Here is a 26,358-nt window from a genome sequence, read left to right as displayed (position 1 = left end):
CTTGCATTTTTCCTTCTCCTGGCGCTCCATTTCAAGCTTATCCACACTGACTTCCCTCCATCTTCTGTGTCACATTCCTGCTCTGCAAACTCAAAGGTTTCACCCCTGTTACCTTCCCTTCATTCTCCCCATCCATCCCTCCCTCCCTCCATCCACCTGCAGCCCGATGCCTTTTCTTCAATGCAACTGTCACTACTTGAAAGATTCTCTCCTATATGCCAGCCTATTTTCCTCTGCAAAACTTCTGATTAAGTTTTCCCATCAAATAATTAAAAACTAGAACACTCTAAACCTTTTTATTTAAAAAACACAAACCAAAGCCAACAAACCAAAACCCCAAGCAGTTACCCTGACTTTCATATTCAGGTTCATTGAGTATTACATCTCAGAACCATATTTTTGGAGGATTTTAGTTTTGGGTTTTGTTAGGATTTTATTATACTCTACAATGTATTTGAGTCCTACAACAAAACAATAATTTCAAAAGTTCTGATCATAGAAATTTTGTACAAACCACCAGGATCACGTTTCCAGAAGGCAGAGGTTGTATCTGTTCTTTGTGAAGATCACGCACATGTTTGCACATGTGCAATGTGTTTCATTTCAGGATGTTCACCTTACTGCTCATTTTCCCACATTTGAATATTGTGCAGACTGGTTTTACCCTCAGCAAAACTTCTGATTAAGTTTTCCCATCAAATAATTAAAAACTAGAACACTCTAAACCTTTTTATTTAAAAAACACAAACCAAAGCCAACAAACCAAAACCCCAAGCAGTTACCCTGACTTTCATATTCAGGTTCATTGAGTATTACATCTCAGAACCATATTTTTGGAGGATTTTAGTTTTGGGTTTTGTTAGGATTTTATTATACTCTACAATGTATTTGAGTCCTACAACAAAACAATAATTTCAAAAGTTCTGATCATAGAAATTTTGTACAAACCACCAGGATCACGTTTCCAGAAGGCAGAGGTTGTATCTGTTCTTTGTGAAGATCATGCACATGTTTGCACATGTGCAATGTGTTTCATTTCAGGATGTTCACCTTACTGCTCATTTTCCCACATTTGAATATTGATACCTTAAGGGTATCCAGGGATGTGCTTTGCTTTACCAAGCAGATGCAACAGGTGGGTAGAAGGAGACCTTGCACAATCACCCATGAAAATATCCATGGGCGGCTCAAGGCGCACACGCGACTTCCACTCACTCCAGAGGTTAAGGAACACCCTTCTGGAAGACCTTTTTTGTCCCAGTGTGTTTGAGCAGGTATTTATGGACACGCTGAGCAAGCAGCCTGGCCCAGCAAAGCAAACCAGTTGATACAGGGTGTACAAAACCTTCTTTCAGAACGGCTACACAACTCCTCCAAGTCTTGTCTATAAGCTAAAGTCCCCATACTCCTTATTTCTGATAGGGACTCCCTGTACAGAAGCAACAGATTTTGGATTTTGTTATGAAATTTGAACACTTAGCTTGCTTCACGTGAGGCTCCCCCACCTTCAGAGGAGGGACTGGATCATGCCCTCTTCACACCCAGCACTGCAGATGGCAGCTCAGTACCAGCCCCAGCCCCAGCCCTGCTGGAACCACGGCACCCAAGTGTCGAAAAGTGACAGAGCCCCCACTTCCTGCCAGCGCCTGCTCTCTGAGCCCATTACAATCAGTATTAATAACAGGCCAACTGAATTCCGTGGAGGAAGCTAAACAAACACCGAGCATTTAATTTATTCTCTTGATAACATTATCTGCAATTTTCCTTAATCAGTTTACGGAAGGGAAATAGGGAAAAACGGCAAAGAGCATTTAGTTGGTCAGACACAAACTTCTCTACCTGGGAACGTCTGTGCCACAAGACACACTCTTTGACGCAAACATGATGTCCTAGACACACAACAGCGACTTTGTGCACTAACCAAATGAGCACAGGGGTCTCAATCTCCCATTTTTTCCTGGACAAAGTTTTCTAAACTCAGTTCCTAATTTCCTCTTTTCTATTATGACAGCTGAACTCATCAAGGCTCTGCTGGATGTGTATTTTTAGTTGGATGGTCTAACTGCAAACAAACTAAAGGGGCAGGATACCTAATTCTCATTAGAAAATGTGATCCTATAACCTAGATATTAGAAATGATAAGAAGTCAGAAACAGCTCCTAAGAAGCTTTTAACTCCAAGAATACTGCGATTTTCTGAAGTGCAAGCAAATCACCTAATTGACATTTACAGACGCCAAAAATAAATCAGCTTTATTCTTTGGTATTTTTTTTCCAGTGATACTCAGTCACTTGAGTGGTCTCAGGAAAAAGAAAACACTCTTCACATGATGTTTTGGGAAAGACTGTTCTTGCTTTTGCTGGCTTGCAGTTTCTCAAGTCTCCCTGTAATTACATTTTTCCTCCTCTCAAAGATATACGACTCCAGAGTTAAAAAGGAGACTGGACGCAAAACAAGCTGTAAAGCGCCCTCGTCCCTAAAAAGTCAAGCTTCAGTTTAACCTCCACTGAAAGCAAAATACATAGGTCATTTAATTCCTACAAAATATAAATGAAAAAAATTGCTCTCGTTCTTGCTTTTGCTGGCTTGCAGTTTCTCAAGTCTCCCTGTAATTACATTTTTCCTCCTCTCAAAGATATATGACTCTAGAGTTAAAAAGGAGACTGGATGCAAAACAAGCTGTAAAGTGCCCTCGTCCCTAGAAATTCAAGCTTCAGTTTAACCTCCACTGAAAGCAAAATACATAGATAAAATATAAATGAAAAAAATTGCTCTTTTTATACAGCACTTACCTTTAAGTCTTGCAAAGTGCTTACAAGAACTGCAGCAAGAAACATATATAAGACTTCATTCTTACATTCTGTCAGAAAAAAAGGCAGTTCAACATTTTGTAAATGGAGCTACCCATGAATTCCAGGAATATTCAGCTATGAGCCTCTGACACAGCTGTCAGCTTACTGTAAGTAGTGTGCACGTAGGAAAACATACCTGCCATTCCTTACGCTCTGCAGCCCTTGCAGCTGCCTTTCTGCAATTACGCAGGTTTAATGTTTCCTTTCTAAGAGCAGCAGTAAAGTGCAGCCTAAAAAAGTTAACCCGTGTTCTTTCAAATGGCTTCCACCTTGGAATTGGTCATAACTAAGATATTACAGAACTAATATCGTCAACTTCTAGTTGACAACATTCTAGTACAAACCTACAAAGTACAAACTTCTGTCAGAAAAAAAGGCAGTTCAACATTTTGTAAATGGAGCTACCCATGAATTCCAGGAATATTCAGCTATGAGCCTCTGACACAGCTGTCAGCTTACTGTAAGTAGTGTGCACGTAGGAAAACATACCTGCCATTCCTTACGCTCTGCAGCCCTTGCAGCTCTTCAGTGTAACCTCTCTAGCATCTCCAATCTCATGGATTTCCTCTCTTACTTTTATTTGAAAATTCATCAGCTATGAGCCTCTGACACAGCTGTCAGCTTACTGTAAGTAGTGTGCACGTAGGAAAACATACCTGCCATTCCTTACGCTCTGCAGCCCTTGCAGCTCTTCAGTGTAACCTCTCTAGCATCTCCAATCTCATGGATTTCCTCTCTTACTTTTATTTGAAAATTCATCACAATCACCTAAATGACAGTGTTGTTCAAAACATGGTATTTCCTTATGAAAGCATCGTGAATGTGGCAAGCATAAACCATCAAAAAATGTCTTATACTGTGACATATAACAAAACTCTATTTTCTGTTTATGGCAAATTATTTTATTTTGTAGAAGAAATACTTTCAAATAATACAAAAATGACACAATCATACAGAACTGTGACAAAAACAAGAGAGATGAATACTGAATATGATAACTCATTACCACATCAAGACAGAACTCATTACAGCAGTCAGAATCACGGACCCACAAGATACACCGACGACATCTCACAGCGGTCACTCTATTCAAAAACATCAACTGAACCCCCTGACAGAGAGGCCACCAGACATTGCCCCTGTGTTATACAGTCACAGAACAACTTCGGATGGAAGGGAGGTCCCTACCCCAACTCCTGCTCAAAGCGGGCCTAACGCAACCAGGATGCTCTGGGCCTACGCCCAGTGAAGGCCTCAGCCCCTCCATGGACAGAAAGCTCCACCAACTCTGGGCAACCTCTTCCACCATCTGACCACCCTCATTGGAACACGGTGTTGGCTGTTCTTAGAATACAGCAAGTGCTTCTGGTGGCACTGCATGGTAACCTTTGATAAACACTACTATGTAAGCGTCTCCACTGAAAATGAGACGTGAAATTCTGACAAAATGGTCTTTTCAAGTAATGAGCACTGAAAAGCTTGCTGTCCCTAGGCTTTTACCCAAACACTAAAAATTTCTTACGTGATTTGGGTTTTATCTGCATAGTTCCTGAATAGGTCTACTTGTGCCCAAGGAACCCAATATACACGCACCAAAGCTTACTGTCAAAAACAGACTTCGGGATGGTTAGCATGATAAATGGTAAATATACTTTAATTTCACATATATTGCTATCTGATCAAATCACTTGATGCCTGTAATGATTATAGGCCATATCAGGTAGCTGGGAATTCTACCTTAAAATTAAATATCTGTGTTAATCATCCTCATTGATTAATGATTTATGTTTACAATTTTCTTTCCCCACTATTTTTTGCCTCAGCTTGGACGAGTAAAAGCAATTCCATTTCACTTTCAGGTTTTTCCTGATCTTTGACAAGGTAACAGAGTATAAGCTCGTGAAACTCACAAAAGAACATCTAGTTACTTACAAAATATTTGAAAAATATTCTCATTGGTTCTGGTAAGTCCATTTAGTTTTTGGCTGCTGTTTTGATTTCCTGACATATAAAAATCTGGAGCCAATTTGACCTTTACTTAAATTAAGAGACAGCATGATCTTTCTCCTAGGCGATTCCAGCAATTTGTGGAATTGTGTTGGGCACCTCTCTTTGTAGGTAATGTATAATTAGAAAAATATGAGAAACTCTATTATAGTAGCTTAGTAAAGAAGTATTTTTACATACTTGCAGGATGCAAGGACACAAAACTGGCATTCTCGGGAATTTAGGGTGACGGTCTTTCATTAAAACGCACGGTCACAAGTAAAATTACTTCTTACTGGATTTTAGCTGGTCCAACTAGCAACCAAGTGAGCTTTACCTTCCAGAATTATACACCTTCCTCCTGGAAAGCACCACTGTTCAACAGACCCTTGTATGCAGTAACCTTAGAGCACACCCTTCAGAATGAACATGTGCTTAACCACCCTTAATGCAGCGCCTTTCTGAAATCAGGACACATGTCATTTCCTGAATCAGATCAGAATCCTTAAAAACTGCAGAAATTATTATAATATTCCTTTAGCAGTCTTTCTACAGAGCCAGCTCACATTGCTCTTTTAAATCCCTTTTCATTAAACAGCAAAACAAAGACTTTGTCACCCTTTTCCTTCCTCCGTTTAAACTGAGAATCTAGTTAAGAATATAAAGATACTTTAGACACAACCGAAATGAAAACAATCTATTAGTGCACAGTAAGAACATGCAAATGAGTTCTGCAATGTTTAACGTCACTTCTAATCGGTGTTAAACACATTGCAGGTGATAATATTTTGCTATAACACAGACAGTGCTAAAGGATACAATGTACATAATAAGCTACAGATAATAAAGCTGAAAAAAGTGACAATTTTAGAACATAGTATTTTCATTTCAGGTATCAGAAACAAAACCAGCTCAATGGTTCCATTCTACTGTATGACAAATACTGAAGAACAAAATTTCAGTCTTAAAATACATCTTAAAGTAGGTATTTTCCTTCAAGGAAAAAAGGCACTATAAATAAATTACACTACAGTGAATTTGCCTGAACTCACTTTGTTTCTGTCTTCCAGCCTTTAAGTCAAATAAAACAGCATAAAAACTGTACACGCTCTTAACAGGATAGTCGATCTTTTATAAAATAAGTTGTCTTCAGAGATGTCAGTTTCACAACAAGGAAAAACCAAGCCTTGTTGCAGTCGCTATTATAAAATATATATATGTATATATATTTATATATATGTTTTTGTTTACTTTTACTTTTTTTACTTTTTTTATTTTTTACAAAACGTGTATATTAGCTTTTGCACAATTTTTTTTTTAAAGAAACTTGGCTAACCTAATAACTTCATTAAAATAAAAGCGATAAATACTTCATGTTTACAATGCAACATGTCATACATCATCAGCTGGCAGAGGAGGTATGTTAATCCTTGGTCTTGTAAAAAAAGCTATCTTCTCTCTGTGATCAAAACAAGATAAAAAGGAAGACAATCAAATATACACCTACAATTTTTTTTTCCCCAAAAACACAGTTTCTTTGCTCTGGTTACTATTTGTTACTTACATACTGAACTGATGGTTTACTTGAGTACAAGAAACTTATAAAAACCATTAAACCCTGTTGTATACTTTTTGGCAACATTCTGTTGAACACAATTACTATTTTTGAAAATTTACGACTTGTTGAACATCAGTCACAGTCGATTGTAAAAAGGTTTCATGAGGACAAGCCCTGCAATAATGCCTTCAACAAATGGGGGGGGTGAAAAGGACCACATTCAGAGACAGCTTTTTGCTTCTTTATTGAGCAAACTATATATGCTGAAACATAAGCGTCATAAGAAATGGATGTGTGCATAAAAAGGGCAAGAATTTAAACAAAAAAGACAACTTTTGCTTCAGTTTTCTACATCTCATTTTATTCAATTCCCTGTGTATTTTTCTACTGTAGTAGACAAAACATAAAAATCCCTCTCTTACTAATAGAAACATAAGATGTAAAAACAACCCTAAATTTTCCATTCCTCTTACTTCCTCCATACCTTTGTGAGAAAGACCTTTCCAATATAATTCAAGCAAAAGGATTGCATTAAAGGGCAGACAGCTTTTCTATTTCACTTATTTATTCCCTGCAAGAGTTCTAAAAATCTAAACACTAGACGAAATAGTAAAATGTAACATTGTAGCTGTATGTCCTCCACATCTAAACTGCACTGACATTTTCTTACCCTTACTGTTACTCTCCCAATAAAAATTATTAAAAAATTAATGCTGAAGTAATGAAGTCTTTCTGTGAAATGCACATTGTTTATAAATGCCACTTTTACCCAAAATAAACTGTCAGAAACAAAATAAACCTAAAAGAGGACATGTGAATATATGTGAACATGGATGAAATAGGAAAAGGATTCCTGAGAGAGCTGGAATATTTGTGAATAATTTTTAGAGAGAGAGTGTTACTAGTAATGTATATGTATTAAATTAAACAAACTATTTATGCCCACAGGTTTGCACTGAAGAACTGACATATCACTGGAACTTAATAGTGACTGGCTAAGTTGAAAGAATCACTTAAGCTATGTTTGCACTTGAATACTTTATTTAAAAAAAAAAAAAAAACGTATGTTTTTGCACTGCAAATAATTCAAAGGAAACTCACGTATCCAAATCAACATACAGTTAAAAATTACTGACTATATAGAAGCCACACAGAATTTAAGTTAAATGCTTCAGAGAGCTTTAATTTCTCTAATGAGCTGTTGCTATGCTGTTTCAGTACACTTTACCACTTACCTAAAAGTCTGCACCTGAATAGGCTCCTTCTGATTTTGCCCACGCAACTGGTATATTTCCTTTGATGCTTTTTTTAGCATCTTTTCAGCTGCTTGCTCTTGGTGATGTTCAAATTTGGTCTGTCTGGTCTGAAAACAAGAATATAATATTTGAAATTGTCATGTGAATAAATAAAACACAGGAATAACCCAGGTTAAAATAATGGATTTTTTCCACTCATCACAGTAAAAGCACACAAGTACATTGTCTGAAATAGCTGATCATCTATGAACTAGAAATTCAAAAGACTGGCAGTATTGTTTCATTTCTTAATGCTCTTCAGACAGATATGTATTAAATTCATGAAATTTACTGAACATATATCCATCAAACAAAACTTTAAAATAGATTTAAGATCACTCTTTGTCTCAGATAATCCAATGCCAATTTTGTTTGTTGTGTGCAGTTTTTACTACCTGTTGCCTATAATTTCTTTCTCCAAGAGAAGGAAGAGTCATATGCTTAGGGAATATTCCAAGTACTTGTAAAAGATGAAATATTGAATTGGCAAAATTTCTTTCAAAGATCAGAAGGAAATTATTGAAGTTCCAATAATAATTTTTTAAACAAAAAAATACGCAAACAAAAAAAACCCCAAAACCCACACGTCAACAACCCAAACCAAAACCTGCCATTGATAAATTGTGCCATCATCCAGGAACTCTTCAAATACATACAGAGTTTGGTAATCATCAATGCAATCATTTTTACTGTGCTAACTTTAAGATTACAGAAACACCATTGATTGTTTGAAGTCCTGTAAAAACAGCTGTTTAAACAATTTGTCACAATCAAGAAATTTTGAAACCAGAAGTTTCTGCAAGTGTGGAGTGCTCATCTCGTTGTTACCATACCTGCCTCTCTGCTTCCTTCAACAAGTTTCGGAATCGCTCATCCCGAAGGACCCAGTGGGGTAGATCCGTCTGCCCTCTGAGCTGGGCATCTTCCAGACGCTGTCTCAACTCTCTTAAAACACATATCTCCTCGTTCAGCTGTCTCTGTCTAGTTCTGGATGCCTGGAGATCCAGCTCCAGGTCTAAGGACGTCCTTGCCATAAGCTCAGCCAAAGATGATCTGCAGGACTGCTGAGTTATTAGGATTCAAATAAAATGCACAACATATTACTCTCAACATGGCATACTGGCGTATTTTTAGCTATATAGAGCATACATCTTCTGTACATACTTTACACACAAGGTTTTTCTTGATATGAAGTTTTGGAGAGATTATTTATATCTCACAGTGAAAGGCTAACTAGCTGTAGGGGGTTTCTGTACCATGAAAACTTCTTCAGTCAATGCTTTCTACTGCCTCCGTTTACAGCCTCCTTTTGGCTTATAAATATTTAACTAATTTAAGTTTATGGACTAAACTTTTGTGTTACGATGACAATAAAAGTGATGCAATATGAAAAACTCATAATTCAGTCACAACGTCAGGAAATGCTGCACTGAGTATGATTCCCCTGAAAGGCCTTCATTCAATATTGGTTTTAAGATACATTCTGGGTCAAAATGGGAGGCATGGCTGTCCACTTGCCTACACCAGTACTGAATTAACTTCTGCTGACCAGGCTAAACCCTATGCCATTTATACACAAGGCAGTAACGCCTTACCTGCCCTGCTCTGCCCACTACTTCTGGAGGGTGCAGGGTGGCACAGAGAAGAAAGGAGAGCTTAACCTATTCATTCCTGCATACTTGGGCCTCAAATACTTCAGTTTGCCAGGCTATGTAGGAGGGGAGCTCTAGGTTTTACTGTCACATTCACACACACTTCTCTGGGCCTGCACCCAGCATCATAAACTAGATTTTAAAGATTTAACAAAGTATACATCCAAATCATTACAAATTTAGTCCCTCAAACTAATTTTGCCTGCCACACTTTTTTTTTCCTCCTCAACAATTCTTCACAACTGTATTTCATTTCTCTATGTCTGCCTTTTAGCTTAAAAAACCTTAACCACATCCAAAACATGTACACACCATCCCGTCCCCCTCCCTGCTTCCCCTTTACAGAAGCTTCATACATTTCATAAAAACATCACACTGTACCTGTAGACATCTAAGCTTAGGTATAAAAGTACCAGTGTTCTACCAGCTAAGTGAAAAGTTAAAACCAGTCTCCTAGGTATACCTGCTTATACCGTAGAGTGCGCCTCTCCAATGTATTCCGGACAAAAGGGGACTTCCTCGGCAGGGTTGAACTGTCACTGTCACTGCGATACAGCTGGGTAGAAAAGAGAGTGAAAACACAGATTGCTTACAAGGTCGTCTACATTAAGAAATCTGGATATTTTTTATTTTTTTTTGCTTTTGAGACTTATTTTTAAAAATACACAAACTGTCTTGGTTTAAGGAACTGATTTATTTCAGCTTTAGTTACTTATAAAAACTTATACATAACGGTGCTCATACTGTATAGTTACAGTAATTCAAGAAAACCTCAAAATCATCCATCTTTTACTGCTAAGTTTCATCATGCATTCTACTGAATATCCAAGACAACATAACCTAAAAAAGGGGGAGAGGGGGATTAAAGGCAGTAATATTTCTTCCTAAAGCATTTACTGTCATGGGCACAAAAGATACAGCCTCCCACTTTTTTTCCCCCCTCTGATTTTAAAGTAAATGTAGATTTAGTGAGGGTGTTTAACAGTCTTTTCCTTTTTTGCACTATCTTTGTTCTTGTGCATGAGAATGTTTTACTGGCATTATCATATACAGATACATAATCCAGAAATCAAACTGAACAATCTGAAGTGGTCCATAGATGCACTGTATGCAATGTATGTAAGAGACCAAAAACCAGAAAATCCTTGTTTTAGGAAAAAGCATAAGAGTTAAAAACAATTGCTTTTTTGAATTCAAGCTCTAAAAATCTTGTAAGAGTACAATTAAAGTTATGTGCATTCCACCAATATTGCAAAATCAATACCCATGTACTGATCTGCAATACCATGAGCCAACTGCTTATAAGACTTTTGTGGTTGAACACAGCAACCACCTAACACGAGCCTGAAAACCGCTCTGCTGGTCCTCAACTACTTGCACCAGTGCACCCAAGAATCCCAGATCTCACTGTAACAGGCATCCTATCACTGCCATTCATGACAGCAACCAGAGTCATCAAGAATATTTATGTAATAACCCTAAGATTACACATTCATTTCCCCTTCCCAAACTTCTAGGGACCTGAAAGTTAAACGTGGCTTCTAAGCTGTTTACCCACCTCACTGGACAGCACTGTACCTCTGTAAAATCAGTCACCCTAGCCTAACATCTAAGGTTGCTAGGGAGAAGAGCTCAATATCTAATTTGTCACAGATTCCTAAATTTTAAATGAAATAAATTTAGGTTTAAAGTCTTAAAAAAAGATCCAGGGGACCTCTTCAATGAAAAATTATCTTCAACGAAAAATGAAAGATTATTCGTAAGTATTAAAAAGTAGTATTTGTTTCTTATAAATTTAATATAGTCTTAAGAAGAAATTATTTTTAAAAGTAGAAAATACTTGTGCGAAGCCCCTCCCCCTCCCCTTCTCTTTAAGCCTTACTCACTCTGCAAACATATTGACTTCGTGCTCCGGGCGAGAAGGTCTGGGACCGAACAATAGTGCTACTGCGAACAAAAGCAGAACCCCGTGGCCGGCGGCTAGTTCTCTCTTTTGGAAGAATAGCAACTTCTTCAGGAAACAGATCCTCAGTGTTAGTTTCCTTATCCACCTAAAATTTCAATGAAGGAATTTTTTTTTATTTTTTTTTTCCTTATTTTCTCTTTCTTACAAAACAATCAGGTATTTCAACAATATCAAAAGTAAACCATTTGCCCTGCTAGCTAGGTTCAAGTTTTAATGAGCACGGAGGACAGAGGATGAATCGCCTCATTTTTTGAAAAGTTTTAAAACTAGGTCATTTGAAATTATAAGATTACCTTTCAGAAGCCTTTGCTGGAACAGTAACAATTATGAGATGCAGTTATAACGTGAATCATAGCTGCAGAGCACAAAGGCTGCGTTCAGCATTGGCAACTGGGCATCAACCAAGCTACCACCTCATCTCCAGCCTCAGCAGAAGAACACCGAGGCACCTTTCAATAAGCAAGGCAACTCTAAAGCAAGCAACCAGCTTAATACTGGAGAAGTCAAATGAGGAGAGGAAACTCAACAAATACTGGAGAAGTCAAATGAGGAGAGGAAACAGAAGGGAACTGAAACACTGCTAAAAGTGATACATGAACACTAAAATATTTGGAAATACAAAAAACAGATGCTACTCTAGCAAAGCTTCCAAACTTTAAGATAACTCACTCCTCGATAGGAGGTATAATCTTCCCTAAGGGCAACACAAACAGCTTATGTTCCTCTACTTCAGTGGAAGTGTGCTGATTTCAGCTTGTTCGGGATTATTTTCAATGTCTCGTATCTCGAATACAAAAGATTTTAAGTATCAGTTTCAGCACAATTGTTCTGAAATTTTCAGCTGTATTTACTGTAACACTGAAACAGCAGTGCCAGTCTTAAAACATTAAGCCGCTTTCTCTACAAATCCTTCAAAAATTCTAATTTCTATGAGTACTGGAATTTGATCATGATCTTTTCTGTTATAACATCAGATCAACACAGACATTGATAGGAGCAGTGTATTTACAGATTAGATAAGAGGCCACATTAAAAATATGTCCCCTATTGATGTAAAAATCTAATTCTGTCCAGAAATAACTAGCAAGCCAACAAAGGTACCCAGCCCTAAAGAGGGTATTTTTAACAACTCAAAAGGCACGCCACCACCACAAAGGCAGTGCTCACAAAGGGCTGACAATGCATTTCTGATTCTTTTCTCTCCTGATCCATGCAGACTCCCAACTCGAGGAGCAGCAGTAGTGTGCTGTGTGTGCACCAGGCAGGATGGCAGTGTCTTCTCTCATTACCTTCAGTGGTGGAGGCTGCATTTTTCCAGCACTGTACTGGCCTGCTTGAGCTGCAAACATGTGTCCAGCTAACGAATCCCCGCAAAACGGCTCTGGGTAAGGAGGACTAGTCTGGGTGCAATTACTGCATCCACTGTCAACAGATTCTGCTTGCCAACTCCTAGAGGCAGAACATCACAAGAATTTTGCAGGTATTAAAAAAAACTCATGCAATTATGCGTCATGTTTATATATTTCGTTATCCAGGTCAGTTTGACATTTTAGACCATTATTTCTCCAATAAAAACCCCAGAATTTTGAAAGGGAGAACATATCCCACTTGCATTTCTGCAGATGCACAGACAAGCAAATACATCTCATGCAAAAGAAAAAAAAAAAAATCACCTTCCCAAATTTTATTAAAGCATATGATCTGGTATCTATAACAATACTAAGACGACAGTAACAAAAACTGATGCGTTATGGTCCAGACAAGTGGTCTGTGCGATGGGTGGGGAACTGGCTGACAGGCCCCACCCAGAGGGTGGTGGTAAATAGGTCCTTTTCAAACTGGTAACCTGTTACAAGTGGGGTCCCCGAGGGATCAAGACTGGGCCCAACCAGTATTTAGTATCTTCATAAGTGATCTGGATGATGGGATCAAGTGTACCCTGATGAATTTTGCAGATGACACCAAACTGAGTGGGGTGAGACACTTCAGAAGTGAGACCCACTCCACAGGAAGACCTGGACAGGCTGGAAGAGTGGGATAACAATGCTAACCTTACGAAGTTCAACAAGGACAAGTGTAAGGTCTTGCCCCTGGGAAAACAACATCCAGGAGCCCAGCACAGGCTGGGATCTACCTGGCTGGGAAGCAGCTCTGTGGAAAGGGATCCAGGAGTCCTGGTGGACAACAAGCTCAACATGAGTGAACTGTGCACTACTGTGGCAAAGCGAGCCAACAGGATGCTGGGCTGCATCTACACAGGCAGCACCAGCAGAGATAAAGAATCATTATCCCACTCTACTCAGCACTTGTCAGGCCATACCTGGAATACTGTGTTCAATTTTGGTCCCAGCTATGCAAAAAAGATGTGGACAGGTTGGAGAGGGTCCAGAGAAGGGCCACCAAGATGATCAAGATTATAGCAATAGTATAAATATCACTTGGCTGTTCGATGAGGTATTTAAACTACGATTCTTACCTTTCAGATATGGCTTCTGCTTGGTCTTCCTTTCTTTCCATCTCCAGGATTTCCTCCTCTGTGTACTCCAGTTTCACTCTCTCTTCTGCCAACTCTCTTTCAACTGCTTCCAGCTGGGCGGTGGTCCTAGCTAACAGGGCTGTCACTGCATCCTGAAAGGTAAACTAGACTTCAAACAAAACCATTTGAACAAGCCATTGTATTGAATATATATTATTCAGAGAAAATAAAATATAAATATGGCCATTGTATCTTCCTTAAAAAGCCCCAAAACATCTACTCTGAATCCTAATGATCAAAAAGTACATGGTGTTCCACGAATGTAACTTCACACGGAAACCAGGTAGACTTTATCTCACTGTGGAGCATCATCCAGCAAGTTATATCAGAAAAGACCTCTGGAGGTCACCTATAGTCCAATGTCCTGCCCAAAGCAGGACAGCTTCATAGCCACATCAGGATGCTCAGGGCCTAGTCAAGGGCTGAAAAATCTCCAAGGATGGAAACTGAACTACCTTTCTTGACAGCCTCTTCCACTGCAGCAGCAGAAATTTTTAATGAGTTGGAAGTAGCTGGACTGAAGCGTGCACACAAAAATACAGAGTACTATTTCAAGCACCTGTCCAGACATGATCTAGCTTTTAATTATTCTTTACAAATCCAGCTCTTGCCACAAGAGCCAAATTAAGGTATCACCTTCTGTGCACCTTGAAAACAAACTGCACCTGAGATACGATCACAAACAACCATCCAGCAGGTCAAATAAAGTAAAAAAAATCACTTTTTCAGAGCCATACTGTTTTAACTGTAGTTACATTTCCAGAAGACCGTGGAACACTTTCTTCACACTGGTTTTTGTTCTTTGCTCTCTGGGGGTCGGAACCAGTGAAGATCTGAACAGAATACCAGTGAAGCTGCATCTCACCAGAACTCTCTGCATCAGTCAGGTTTATCTGAGCAATACCCTGTAAACAAGAAAAAAGCTTTGATCACAATAAGATAAATATACACTGCAGAATAGACACATTCTCATTTAAAGAGTATTTTACTTATAATGTAAAAAACCCCACTCAATCAAATACTAATAGTACCTCTTAAAATGAGACGGTTTTGTTCTGTTGTGTTATGATGTCTAAGATACTGAATTTCTTGCCTCTTGCTTACTACCAGAAAGGATCAGAGTAGATATTCAATTTTTTGTAAGTTAAAAAATAAAATTTCCATGACTAATGTAGATATGATTGTTAGAGCTGACAGCTCTTAGTATTTTATTTTAAAACCTCTATCAATTACATATCTGTTTTCTCTATTTGTTTAAATTAACACTACTTTAACAATATTACTTTAATCTGTTTTCTTTTGAGAGAACTATATTCTGAGATATCCTTCCGTTCTCTGGTCCTCACAGTCCCCTTCCAAAGGGAAAGAAGTGTCACGTAAAACAATTTATTTTTTTTCTGCCTACTTAGTGAGTCAAACGGGTCATAACGCCATTTTTCCCACTTTCCAATCCATCCTTAAATCTCCCAGATTCAGATGAAAACAGGTTTAATCAAGTCTTCCTACTAAAAGTGTTCCCTGTTTTAAAGAAGCCCTACTCCATCAGACAGTGTTTGTGTAAAAAATTTGAGTGGTGTTGCCTAAATGAAAAAGAGCTGTGAGCAAATTCATGCCATTTCCCTTTGGTTTCTTTTTTTAAAATCCATTCACTAGCTGGACCTAGCAATGATTTTTATAGTAGCTAGTCTTTAATTACTGCTTTTTAGCTTTATCTGGCTATCTCTACAACCCTTTCATTTCCATGCTAATGGACCACCTGCTAAGAATGTTTTCATTTCTATCACTGGAAAAATAATGTAAAAATTGTTTTCATCTCTCACAAAACAAATAGCTGCATGCAATGCTTCTAATTGTAAAGGTAGTAGGAAATGGATACAGAAATTGCTTTCAACTTTAAGCAGGTAAAGAAATTTTTTAAAATCATGTATTGTTTTCCAAGATGAATGTCTCCCAGGGCTCTTTTTAAACAGGTGTATAAAGGACGATGGAGAAAAGTTTTTGAGACTAACAAAAGAATGTCATATCAGGATACAACACGTTACTGAGAATTTCATTTTCTGTCAGTATATTGGATGCTACAGATAAGCCTTTTTCATTTACATACAGAACAGCGATGTCTTCTAATTATCTACTTGTTCTGACACAGCGTATGAAAGAAACGTGTGTCGAATGCTCACACTTCTGCAGCAGATTTGGGAAATGCTTAAGACATGCTGGGTTTGGTTTTAGGGGTGGAGGGAAAGCTGTTTTCCCCGTCACCAACACTGGAAAAACATATGTTGATTCTTCAGCTGTCTGACACTGCCCTACACATAGCATTTATTAAGCCACTAAGGTGGCACACCAAAGAAACTGTTCCTACTAAGTGAATGACTAATTGGATAGAAAAATCACCAAACCCAATTAATAATTATTGGTACTGAAAGGACTAATAAATATTTCACCTCCACCTCAAGATTTGGAACTCACTCAAAAGGATGAAGAAACCAAGGTGGGTCTGCTAGTGCCTGTCATGTGTCTGCTCTGACACATTTGGTAACAACTCGCATGGTGGAATAAAAGTAAAAGCCTTTATGAATTTTGCAGTGACGTCAAACAGAGGGGTTGTAAAATTTATGAGAAAAGGATCAGGATTTAAAATGGTGTTAGGAAAAAAAAAAAATCGGACAGATGTTTTGAAATAAAAACATGAAATGCAAAAAGATAAATGTTACACTTAAAAAAAAGAATTCAACTAAATTAAGTCACAGGGAATAATTGGTTGGTCAGGGCTGTAAAAGATCAGAAACAGAGTAAAACAGCAATGCCGTCTGACTGTAAGAAAGGCAATCCCATTTCTTTGATGTTTTAATGTGAGCAATATATGCTAATCATGGAAAATAACAATTCCCTTATCTCAACACTGATGAGGCCACCAGGGAAGAAATAAGCCAACTTAAGGAGGCAGAGTTTCAGAAAGCTGTAGGAAAACAAAAAAAGATCTTTCAGCAAGGCAGGGCATGAGAGTAAAAAGTTCAGGGAATGGACAGACCATTCCACAAGTTTAGTAGACTCACTTCTCTCTGTAAGTGAAGTTTAGAGCTATTTGCCAGAATATTTTCCTTTTTTTGTTTTCATTCCCTGTTACATACAATTATTTGTATAAATTCGGATAGACTCCAGCCTGAGTTCTGCATTTAGGAAAGCATTAAACTGGCATAATCAAATTGAAAAGAAAGCAGTCATCAAGAAATGCAAAACTTGCATGGTGGAATAAATAGATGCATGGATGATTAAATAGATGGAAAAAAAATCTGCAATCTCTGTGGAAGAGATTTTTAAAGAAAATTGGAGAGATCATCACAACAGCTTCAGAAAGGTAGCAAATGACTTCTCAGTTTGAGAAAATGCTTATTTTCAATTTACAGCAAAAGAGGACAATGATCATAAAGTTTAAATACATACTTCAATGCACCTACCTTAAGAAATCATGGCATCGTTTCTCTCTTTTTGAGCAACACTGCTAATTTACCCTAAAGTATGTTACCAACTACAGTAAAAGAAGGTATTTCTGACAAAACTACGCTAAGACTTTGAAAGAAAAAATTCCTACCAACATAATCATTTTTTGCTAACTCAGTCATAGCAGCTAAAATACAAGTGCCCTAAACTTAGATGCACTTCTGTCAATATAAAGATGCTTTACACTGAAACGGGTATTTAGCTTCCTAGACACACAGGCTATATCAGGATAAAGCATTTTCCACCAATATATCCAGCCCATTCTTGAGATGGTTTCTCTTTCATTAGGTCACAAAAAAGACAAAACTTCCCACTGCAGACAAGATCTTGGGTCCACTACCATCAACATTAAGACCACTGTTTATATAAGACACAATATAGTTTTAAAGGTGGACTAACAAACATGTACTTTTGAGCATGTTTGCTCAAATAAACATCTCTTATCCATTGTCCAGCACAACAGTGAGATGCCTCGACCTACCTCTTAACTACTTTGATAGGCATAATAAAATCTTCACTAAACCATTCAAACCCCTCAATTAAATGCCAGCCCAAGGAGTTCAAAGTAGCCAGGACATCAGCCCCAAGGCAGATTTTCTTTAAACATATTTACATTTGACAATAGCTAAATGAAGCTAACATTGAACACATCTAAATTTAACATAGTTAACACACGTAAACTATTTAAACAACTGCTACACTTATTTGTATGCACCTACATCAGATATCTCAATGAGTTTGAAGTAAAAGATGTAACAGAAACCTGCCAGGAGCACTATTATTCTGCAACAAACTTAAGACTGTTATAATCGTAATCTTCTTTGATCACTGTTTAATAGCAACAAGGGGTTTATATTTGTCATCAATTTATTAAGAAACTATTTTACTGACACTGATTCAGCATGTACACGTTACAGTGCCATGCAGGAACAGAAGTCTTGAGCACACTGTAGTCTAAAAGCCGTCAGATGTAGTCTTTGGGGAAAAGTTAATTTTTACACAATGCTTTCCCTCTTGCACCAGAATTTAGCAATGGCAGATTTTTCAACTTTCCCCAAAGCAGACATTTATTAGAAATGCATTAAATAAAAAATTAACTCCTTATCTACCAAATCCCATAGCAATGGACGTAAACCTTGTATCAATTTTCAACATGCATCTGCAATGTAACGTAAGTAACAGTACAGATAACATTACTTTAAATACTGCTTAAAATGCCCCAATTCTCCACATCTGCTAATTTTGCTAATTATTTCCAAGACTTTATGTAACCTAAAATGTGCATAATTCAACTTTTTAAAAAGATGACACTTTTTTTAACAGACTCACACTTACACATGTGAATCAACAGACACACAAACACAGAACTCTATCAATGCTTCTTATGCAAAAGAAAGTCTTCACTTTCTCTTGTAAATTTTAAAAATTACTCCTCAAGTAACTTTAGTTTCCCATACCACAGGGCTTTTAAGAAAAAGGACCACTTACCAATAGTTCTTCTTGTTGCTGATGGTCAACTGAACAGATATACAGCTGCAGTGATTTTAATTTCAAAACACTTGAATGCACAGGGATTCGGAAAACTTCATTAAATATTAACGGAGTTTGGAATTCCAAAGCTCTAGAGCAGTAAGTGGTTGGTGTGCCTGACTCAAGTGGTGGCAAATAAACTCTCACGTGACTGGGAACAGCAAAATAGACAAACAGCACAATTCAGACAAAGGAAGCTATTTTGCATTTCTCAAAATCAAGCTAAGCAAAAACATCAGTGTAACTTCAACACCAAGAATCTGCTTTGAGTCTCCTTGTTACAGGAATTTACTTTGTATTCCTAACATAGAAGTACTGCAAGGCTGATTCAGAAATGCTATCTTTTTCTAACTAAAACGATGGGTTTTTTTACACTTGGTGCTTAAGCAGAGGCACCAAGTGGCACTTGAGATGCCCTGAGGTATCCAAGGCATCTACATGTGGCTAGAAAATATGACATAGGATCTATGGGAGAGCTACAGCTTTCCTAAGCAGCAACAGCTGGAGGCCAGGTGCTATGCTATGGTATTTCAAATGGAAACACATGCCTGTGTTTAGGCGACTGAATTGCCCTGTAAGTGTCACTGATCCATTTCTTCCTTCCACCCACTAAACGTACCTCTCCTCCTGCTAGAAGCTCAGCCCAGAAGGATGGCAAAACCCGCTATGATCATTGCATCCATCTGCCATCTTAAAAAAACATTTTAAATATCCAGTACCATCTCACTTAAGACTCCAAGCCAAAATCAAAAATCCACAACCATTTTCATCTGAAAGAAGGCAGCAGATCTACTTAGAGAACTGTTTCTGTGCTCTCCCTCTTCTGACTGCTTGTCCAGCCCCTGCAATATCCTATTTTTCGCCATAGCTTTCCCTGTGCCAGCAAACAGCTTCATGCAACTGTGTTACGAACCAGATTAGAAAACTCATCTGGGTTAAAAAGCTAACCTAGCCAAAAAAAAAAAAGGCTCCTGCATCATCAGCTCTTCTGCCACCATCAGAAAGGGGTTGACACTGACGGGCAAATAAATGGTTAGAAGACAACTGGAAGAGCTCACTATGGTAGAACTGCAGTGCTGTAATGTGTGGAGTGTAGGTCAGCTAAACAGCTTTACATGCTGTAAAAAGGGAGCGATCCCACTTGGCTTCTGCAGGACATCTCCTCCCTACTGCCCCCGGCAACTGATTCAACAAACGTACAGTTGCATGGAGAAGTTTATTAAACCGGCTAAAAGCTCATTCTGGGTTTGATAAGATAAACTTCTTGACCAGTCAGACCAATTGGTTCACCCCGCACCCATGCCTTTTCTTGATTCCAGCCCAAGCAGTTAACTGAGTGGGATGGGGAACAGAACTGCCTTTTTGAGAGTCACCGAGACGCCCGATTGCCTTCATGACAATGTCCAACAAACAACAAACTCCCTGGAGTCTTGTTTGGTTTTTTTCTCCCCTTAGTGAAGCTACTTTCTTCAGATGACATCAATTTCTTTTTCTAATCACAAGACGACAACATGGTTTGGTACTACTCATTAATCATGTTTTTTCCACTATCGTGTGCCCTTGCACTCAGAATGAAAAACAAAAGCCCAACACTGATGCACTGACCTATATGAAGAATTTCCACTAGAGGTTTTGCAGGATTATCAAGATGAAGCACTCTCACCAAAGATCAACTCATTCTCTGAGATGTAGGTCAATTTAACAACTCCCACAGAATGACTTGTTTTACAATACAGTGTTATCACATCTCCATTTTCCAGTTTTCAAACAACTTCTCCCAGAAATAAAGATCAACAATTTTCACATGTCAAATTTCTTTTAAATATGTTAAGACACATATCACTAGATAAGACTCTATCTTTGTTTTATGGCAAAATTGACATTATTTAAGAAACATTAATTAGAATAAACTAAACAATGCTCTATATAATGCAATATGGAATTTGAAAAAGCAGCATGGGCTGCCAGAGGTTAAAAAAATAAATTGTTTGTATTGATTTGCAGCTCGTGTTCGTGTTAAAATTCTCTTCAGAAGGTGTTTCACAGATATTTGAGGAGAGCTGTAAGGGCCACAAAAATCTGCAAGTGTCCCAGTTGGACTTTTTTTGTTGTTGGTGGTTGTGTGTTGGTTTGGGCTTTTTTTCATTGCTGGTTTGCTGCTTCTTGATAAAGAGCAAGGTATCTCTCTCACCAATCAATATAGATGCAAGCATAGGAATTTTAGAAAATTACACGATGCTTATTCTGGGATACGTCACAGATAAGCTGTGCAGGAAATAGTATTTCTGGAATACTGCAAATAATGTAGACAGCTTTTTGGCTAGAAGTCATGGGGTGATGGAAGCATTACTTTGATGTTTTTGAACAAACTTTCCTGTACATAATAAACATGTAGCAACATGGGTCATTACAGACCATGCTAAATACCTGACCATTATAACAGAGATTCTACACAAGGGACACTTTGTGTCCAAAAAATTAACCCTTCCCTCTTGTAAACTAAGACATACCATCTTCTCCAAAAATGGCTTAATTTTTCATGAAGCAACTAAATGTATGATATTTATGATTGTGGCACAAAACAAGCAATGATTGGACTTTAGGTGCAATTTAAGCTTACATTTTGCAGTTTTCTTTACCAACTAGAGTAGTAAAGTTCTTCAGCTGTAGTACATGGACTAACAGACATTCACTTCCACTATCATGCCTGGAAAACAAATTTCTTTTATTAGTCATCAAGCATCAATATTTTGCTGAAGAGAGAGAGATGAAAGACTTAAAGAACATAAAAGCACATTTTGCTGTTAAACAAACCTCTTATATCAATCAAAAGCAATTACAATTCTCACACTCTGATAATAGAACATTATTAGTAATATTAGCTACAGTAACCAAGTTATCAGAACTAAGAGAATTAAACATTCAATTTGAAAAGAACAGTATTTCCTACTGTGACACTTGATAGTGAACAGATTTTATAGAATACATTCCTTAAACAGTTACACTATATGGATGTGTGCGGGCGTGCATGCGTAACAGCCTAGCAGTTACATAAGAACAAGCAGCCCACATTATTTTCATGGGTTAATGTTAATGAAAATACACAAAAAAATCTCTACTCTTTCACATCAGCATGAATTTTTAAATGGAACTAACAAACCTGATTGAGATTTGAGAACTCCCAGGCTTGTGAATTAATTTTCCAAGGGGTAGAGATGATTCTGGAGGGCTGTCTGAGATATAACATCCTGTCTTGCACTGCTATTATCTGCCCTTCTCCAAGCTACTCCCACTACTAACACTACTATGCCCTAAACACAGGATTTCAATATAGGCTATATCTGGGATCTGTATTTGTATTTCTGTCTCTTCGGGTGTGACTTTCCTAAGGTAATCCTTCTTTATATGGTATGAAAAGACCTACACATATCCCTACATCCATACTCACACTAACGGCCCAAACAATGAAAATAAATGCTACTGAAAGAAGTAATCAAGGTCCTTTTATCAGCCAGCATTGAAAGGACACTGACTGAACTGTAGTTAAGGCTTATCCCCAGCACCAAGTAGCACATGACTAACCTGTACATTCAGTAAACTTTAGCTTTCAGTTCAGAAATTTCTTAAAACTATTCACTGCAGTTAAGTTTATTATAAAGTTAAAAAAACAAACCCGAGCAAACTAGTGAGCCATTCCTGCTGAGTTGACACAAGAGAAAGAGAAGTAACACTACTCACAGAAATCCAACATGTATTTGTGGTTCTTCATTACTGGCAACATCACCATAAACAGGCTCTTCCAGATCTTCATTCCTGCAGGAACAGAAAGTACTGTAAACTACATGCTGACTTAAGCTGTTAAATCATAATGAAATGAACGTTTGTTTTGTGATTTGTGGATATAAGCAATTGTTTGGCAATACAGGAGGGACTGGTACTATAGAAGGAACTGAGATTTAAAACCACAAAAAAGTAGTAACTCACAATTTAAAAAATTGAGATTTTAGAATACCTCCTTCAAAATATTTAGTTTATTTTAGTATTTATTCTGCCTACTATTTCTCTTTAGCATAATCACAACCTTATCTTCTTTCCAGTTACTCTTTATTGTGTTAAAACAATTGCATAAAGGAATTACAGCTTTACCCATACTTCAATCACTTGGTCAACCTACACATTTTTAGATTTTCAGCAGTTCATGTATTTCTTCCTTGCAGTTATACTTTTATCACATGCTACTCAGAATGGTAAGTCACACTGAATAATTTTATTTTGTTACAGATGGCTGAAATAAAATTACTGATTTATCACTAACAAGCTGAGAAAACTCTCTCAAGGGAAAAGCATATGGTGTTAAAATGTTAGACAGTAAAGCAAAAGGGACTTGGCACTCAAAGATGACAGTGGAACTGCATGTAAAAAGCTTATTTCCTTTAAAATATGCAAACTACTATTACGTTACTAAGAATTAACAATTTTGAAACGGTATTCAGAAATTTATAACTAATTCTTTTGGACCATGTGGTAGAACAGGAATATTTCCAGCTTATTATGCATTTATACACCTGACCTTTTGCTTAAAGCTTCAAACACGCCACTGTCACTAGCCAGTGAATGATCTGAGAGACATGCTGAAACTCGCCTGGCTCTCCTCTCCGATCTTCTACCACTGTCTCCTCGCAGAGTTACAGCTGTCATGGAGAAAAACACGAAGACAACATCAGCTCAAGGCAACCTCTTAAATGATTAAACAAGAAACATTTATTGTATCAGAACTAGCGGCAAAATAGTTGGCACAAACACAGTTCATTGCTTTTTCGTCTAACTTTAATTTAAAAACCTAGAATACAATTGACCGGAAGTTTTCTGTGGAAGAATTAAGGAAGGAAGTTTGTGGCTAATTTCTCTCTGACAAGACTAAGTGTAAACCAATTGCACTGTTATTAAATGCTTTTCTGGTAGAATAATCCCTCCTGAAGGAAGACTTACATTAATTCAATATACGTACACATGATGTCCTAAACTTTTAAGATTTACCTACCAAATATACAATAGGCTGAAAACAAACACAGAGACTAATTCTTTTAAGAAGTTATCTGATAACACAATGTGAGGTTTTGTTCTCATTTGTTTCCTAATACAAAGTCTCAAAGCATACTGTTTATACCATCACATAATAGCAGCTTTTATTTACAGTCTGAGAGGCATTATCAAAAAGAACCAGAGCTTTCCAACTCACTCAGACCACTGTTTTTCCAAATTCTCCATGAATTACTTTGAAAACTGACTGGGGGAGGAGGCAGCAATATTCAACCACCTCTTCCACCCTTTCCTGCATCACCTAGCAACACCATAACTAGCGACTCAGCAGTTATTTTCATGTTGTAAGTGTACCAACAAAAGTGATGTTACACATCAGGTTTTGCACAGGCAAGTGGGTAAAGCAGCTACCAATTCTTTAAAGAACGTGCACAAGCAGTAGCGCTCAAGAATGGCATAGGTAAGGTTTCGACACTTCAGTGACAGCTCCTAACTTGAGGTTGTTTTCTTTCACATCCTAGAGAGAACCATTAAACAGACTTGTGGAAGTGCAGTTGCTTCACTGCGCAGCGAAGAATTTTTCCCAGCTTTCTCCCCTTTGGCTTAAGGCTCAATGACTGTCCTCAAAGCAGCAAAGCAACGGCAGAGAGATGCCATTTCAGAGGAGGGGACAGCACCTTATTTGCTTCTACCCATGCTCAGAAACTGAAAACAGAGAGCATGGAAGTATTCCCAGTTTCAGCAGAGAGCATTTGGAGTGACAGTGGCACAGTGCACATGACACAAGAGGCAAACATCAGCTGATGTGTACCACTTACTACCCCTAACTAAGGATAAAATATACCCTTGTGCAAAGTAAGCCACAGTCATTACGTTTCTCTGTTACATGTTATTCTAAGGCACCAAAAATAAAAGGCTGGTACCCAAACAGTAAGTTTCCTTTAGCAGAGCACCAGCCAACAGCCTGAGCTCCACCTGCAGAGCCCAGCCGAGGTACAACTGAGCCACCCCTCTGCGTGGGACCCATCTCACCTCCCATCCAAGCACCACCAGGGCAGGACATCAGGACTTGAAGCTTGATTTGAAACAAATTAACACAACTACACTGCTGCTGCTGTCAATAGACGTGTCTATCTAAGGTTAGCTTTAACCCACTGCGACACTGGCAGAGAGGATGCAGTGAGCACAGCAGTCCTGCACCGCCCCGAGGTACATTCCTTTTACCAGGGCACCAACAGCACAAAATCCTAAAAGATATTCCAAAAAACCGCAGGGTCCTGTTTGGAGGTAAAATTCCCCGGTTCTGTCCCAGAAGGTCTCAAAAACCAGAAAAAATGTCCATAAACTGGACAGAGCCAGTGCAGTGCTTAGTCCTTTTTGGATACGTAAGTAACCCTATGGACTTACCCTCCAAATTCAATGGAAAATTAAGACATATTCAGCTATGTAGTGAATTTATCTGCAGAGACATTGCAATCTGCATTTGTCTCTGTGCCTGGATAAAGAACTGCCCTTTTTCCCCCCAGATTACAGCATCCCAACTTTACTGTCCCTCACACATCATGGTGCAGTATCCTGACCACAAATGAGAACTAAGTCCTAGGTTCTCACAGAAAGCAAAGAGACTGTGTTTGAACTGCACTCTCTTCCATACCACTTGTACAAAGGGGTGGGTTTGTTTCATTTTGTTTTGTTTATTTCATTTTTAAGACCTTTTAATTTAGTGAGCCCAACTCTGCGAGTGCTGCGACTGAGTATATGGAATTAAAAACTAGCAGTCTGTAGGGACATTTTTTAGTATCAAAATTTCCCAATAATTTTACATCACTGGATGAAGAAAGAACTTCACCACAGTGTACAATTTTTATACAAAAAATGCCTCTATAATTTCTGTACTAATTTCCACAAGTTACACTTTGGCTCACCCTTCTACATGAACACTGTGTATAGATGTAAGAGACGAAAGACCTGATGGGCTCTCTCCTGTGGAGGTTCATGTTCCCAATTTGTCTGGAAGGAGAAATTGGTCTGAAGCACCAATATATCATCATGAAAAACTGACATGTTACAACAATGTTGTAACTTGACAATGATTTGCCTGCTGCCTGCAGGCCATGGAAGCATCTGATAACATCTGGACAATCCCAGAGAACTTGGGAAAGATGCAAACACCAAAACATGCCCTTGACTAGAGAAATTAAAAAAAGAGTCAGCAGGAAAAATTGGTCAAGAAGAAAGTAACATCAGATTTTGGCTTAAACGGAACAAGGTTTAGCACAGCTTACAGACCTTCCGATGCCAGCAGCTGAAGAATTGTTTAAAAAAGAAGTCTAAGACAGGCAATTACCTTTCATTTTCTTATTTAAATGACAGAATCAGTGAACAATATATATGAATTTCCAGAACTACTGGGTGCCAAAGCTTGATAAACATAAGACAGCC

The 26,358-nt window shown here is 38.0% G+C and overlaps 1 protein-coding gene across 4 annotated transcripts in view; it reads right to left on the bottom strand.

The window, feature by feature from the left end:
• Nucleotides 1-3,731: 3,731 nt before the first annotated feature.
• WWC3 (WWC family member 3) overlaps nt 3,732-26,358 on the bottom strand; it is a 65,140-nt gene continuing 42,513 nt past the window's right edge. The window contains exons 11-22 of one of the 4 annotated variants that reach the window (XM_014960340.1): nt 23,447-23,567; nt 22,615-22,689; nt 21,497-21,583; nt 18,835-19,027; nt 14,583-14,750; nt 13,786-13,937; nt 12,599-12,758; nt 11,230-11,394; nt 9,807-9,899; nt 8,525-8,755; nt 7,632-7,759; nt 3,732-6,297 (exon numbers count right to left, since the gene is read on the bottom strand). In XM_014960340.1, the coding sequence (XP_014815826.1) occupies nt 6,231-6,297; nt 7,632-7,759; nt 8,525-8,755; nt 9,807-9,899; nt 11,230-11,394; nt 12,599-12,758; nt 13,786-13,937; nt 14,583-14,750; nt 18,835-19,027; nt 21,497-21,583; nt 22,615-22,689; nt 23,447-23,567 (1,640 nt within the window). In that variant the 3' untranslated portion in view covers nt 3,732-6,230. The remainder of the gene's footprint in view (nt 6,298-7,631; nt 7,760-8,524; nt 8,756-9,806; nt 9,900-11,229; nt 11,395-12,598; nt 12,759-13,785; nt 13,938-14,582; nt 14,751-18,834; nt 19,028-21,496; nt 21,584-22,614; nt 22,690-23,446; nt 23,568-26,358) is intronic. The other 3 variants (XM_014960341.1, XM_014960342.1, XM_014960343.1) reach the window with 3 other exon arrangements.

The sequence above is a fragment of the Calidris pugnax genome, unplaced genomic scaffold, assembly GCF_001431845.1.
Source record: "Calidris pugnax isolate Ruff unplaced genomic scaffold, ASM143184v1 scaffold188, whole genome shotgun sequence".
In the NCBI taxonomy this organism is placed as follows: domain Eukaryota; kingdom Metazoa; phylum Chordata; class Aves; order Charadriiformes; family Scolopacidae; genus Calidris; species Calidris pugnax.
Note: the sequence above shows the minus strand (reverse complement) of the source record. Positions and strands in the feature narration are given on the sequence as shown.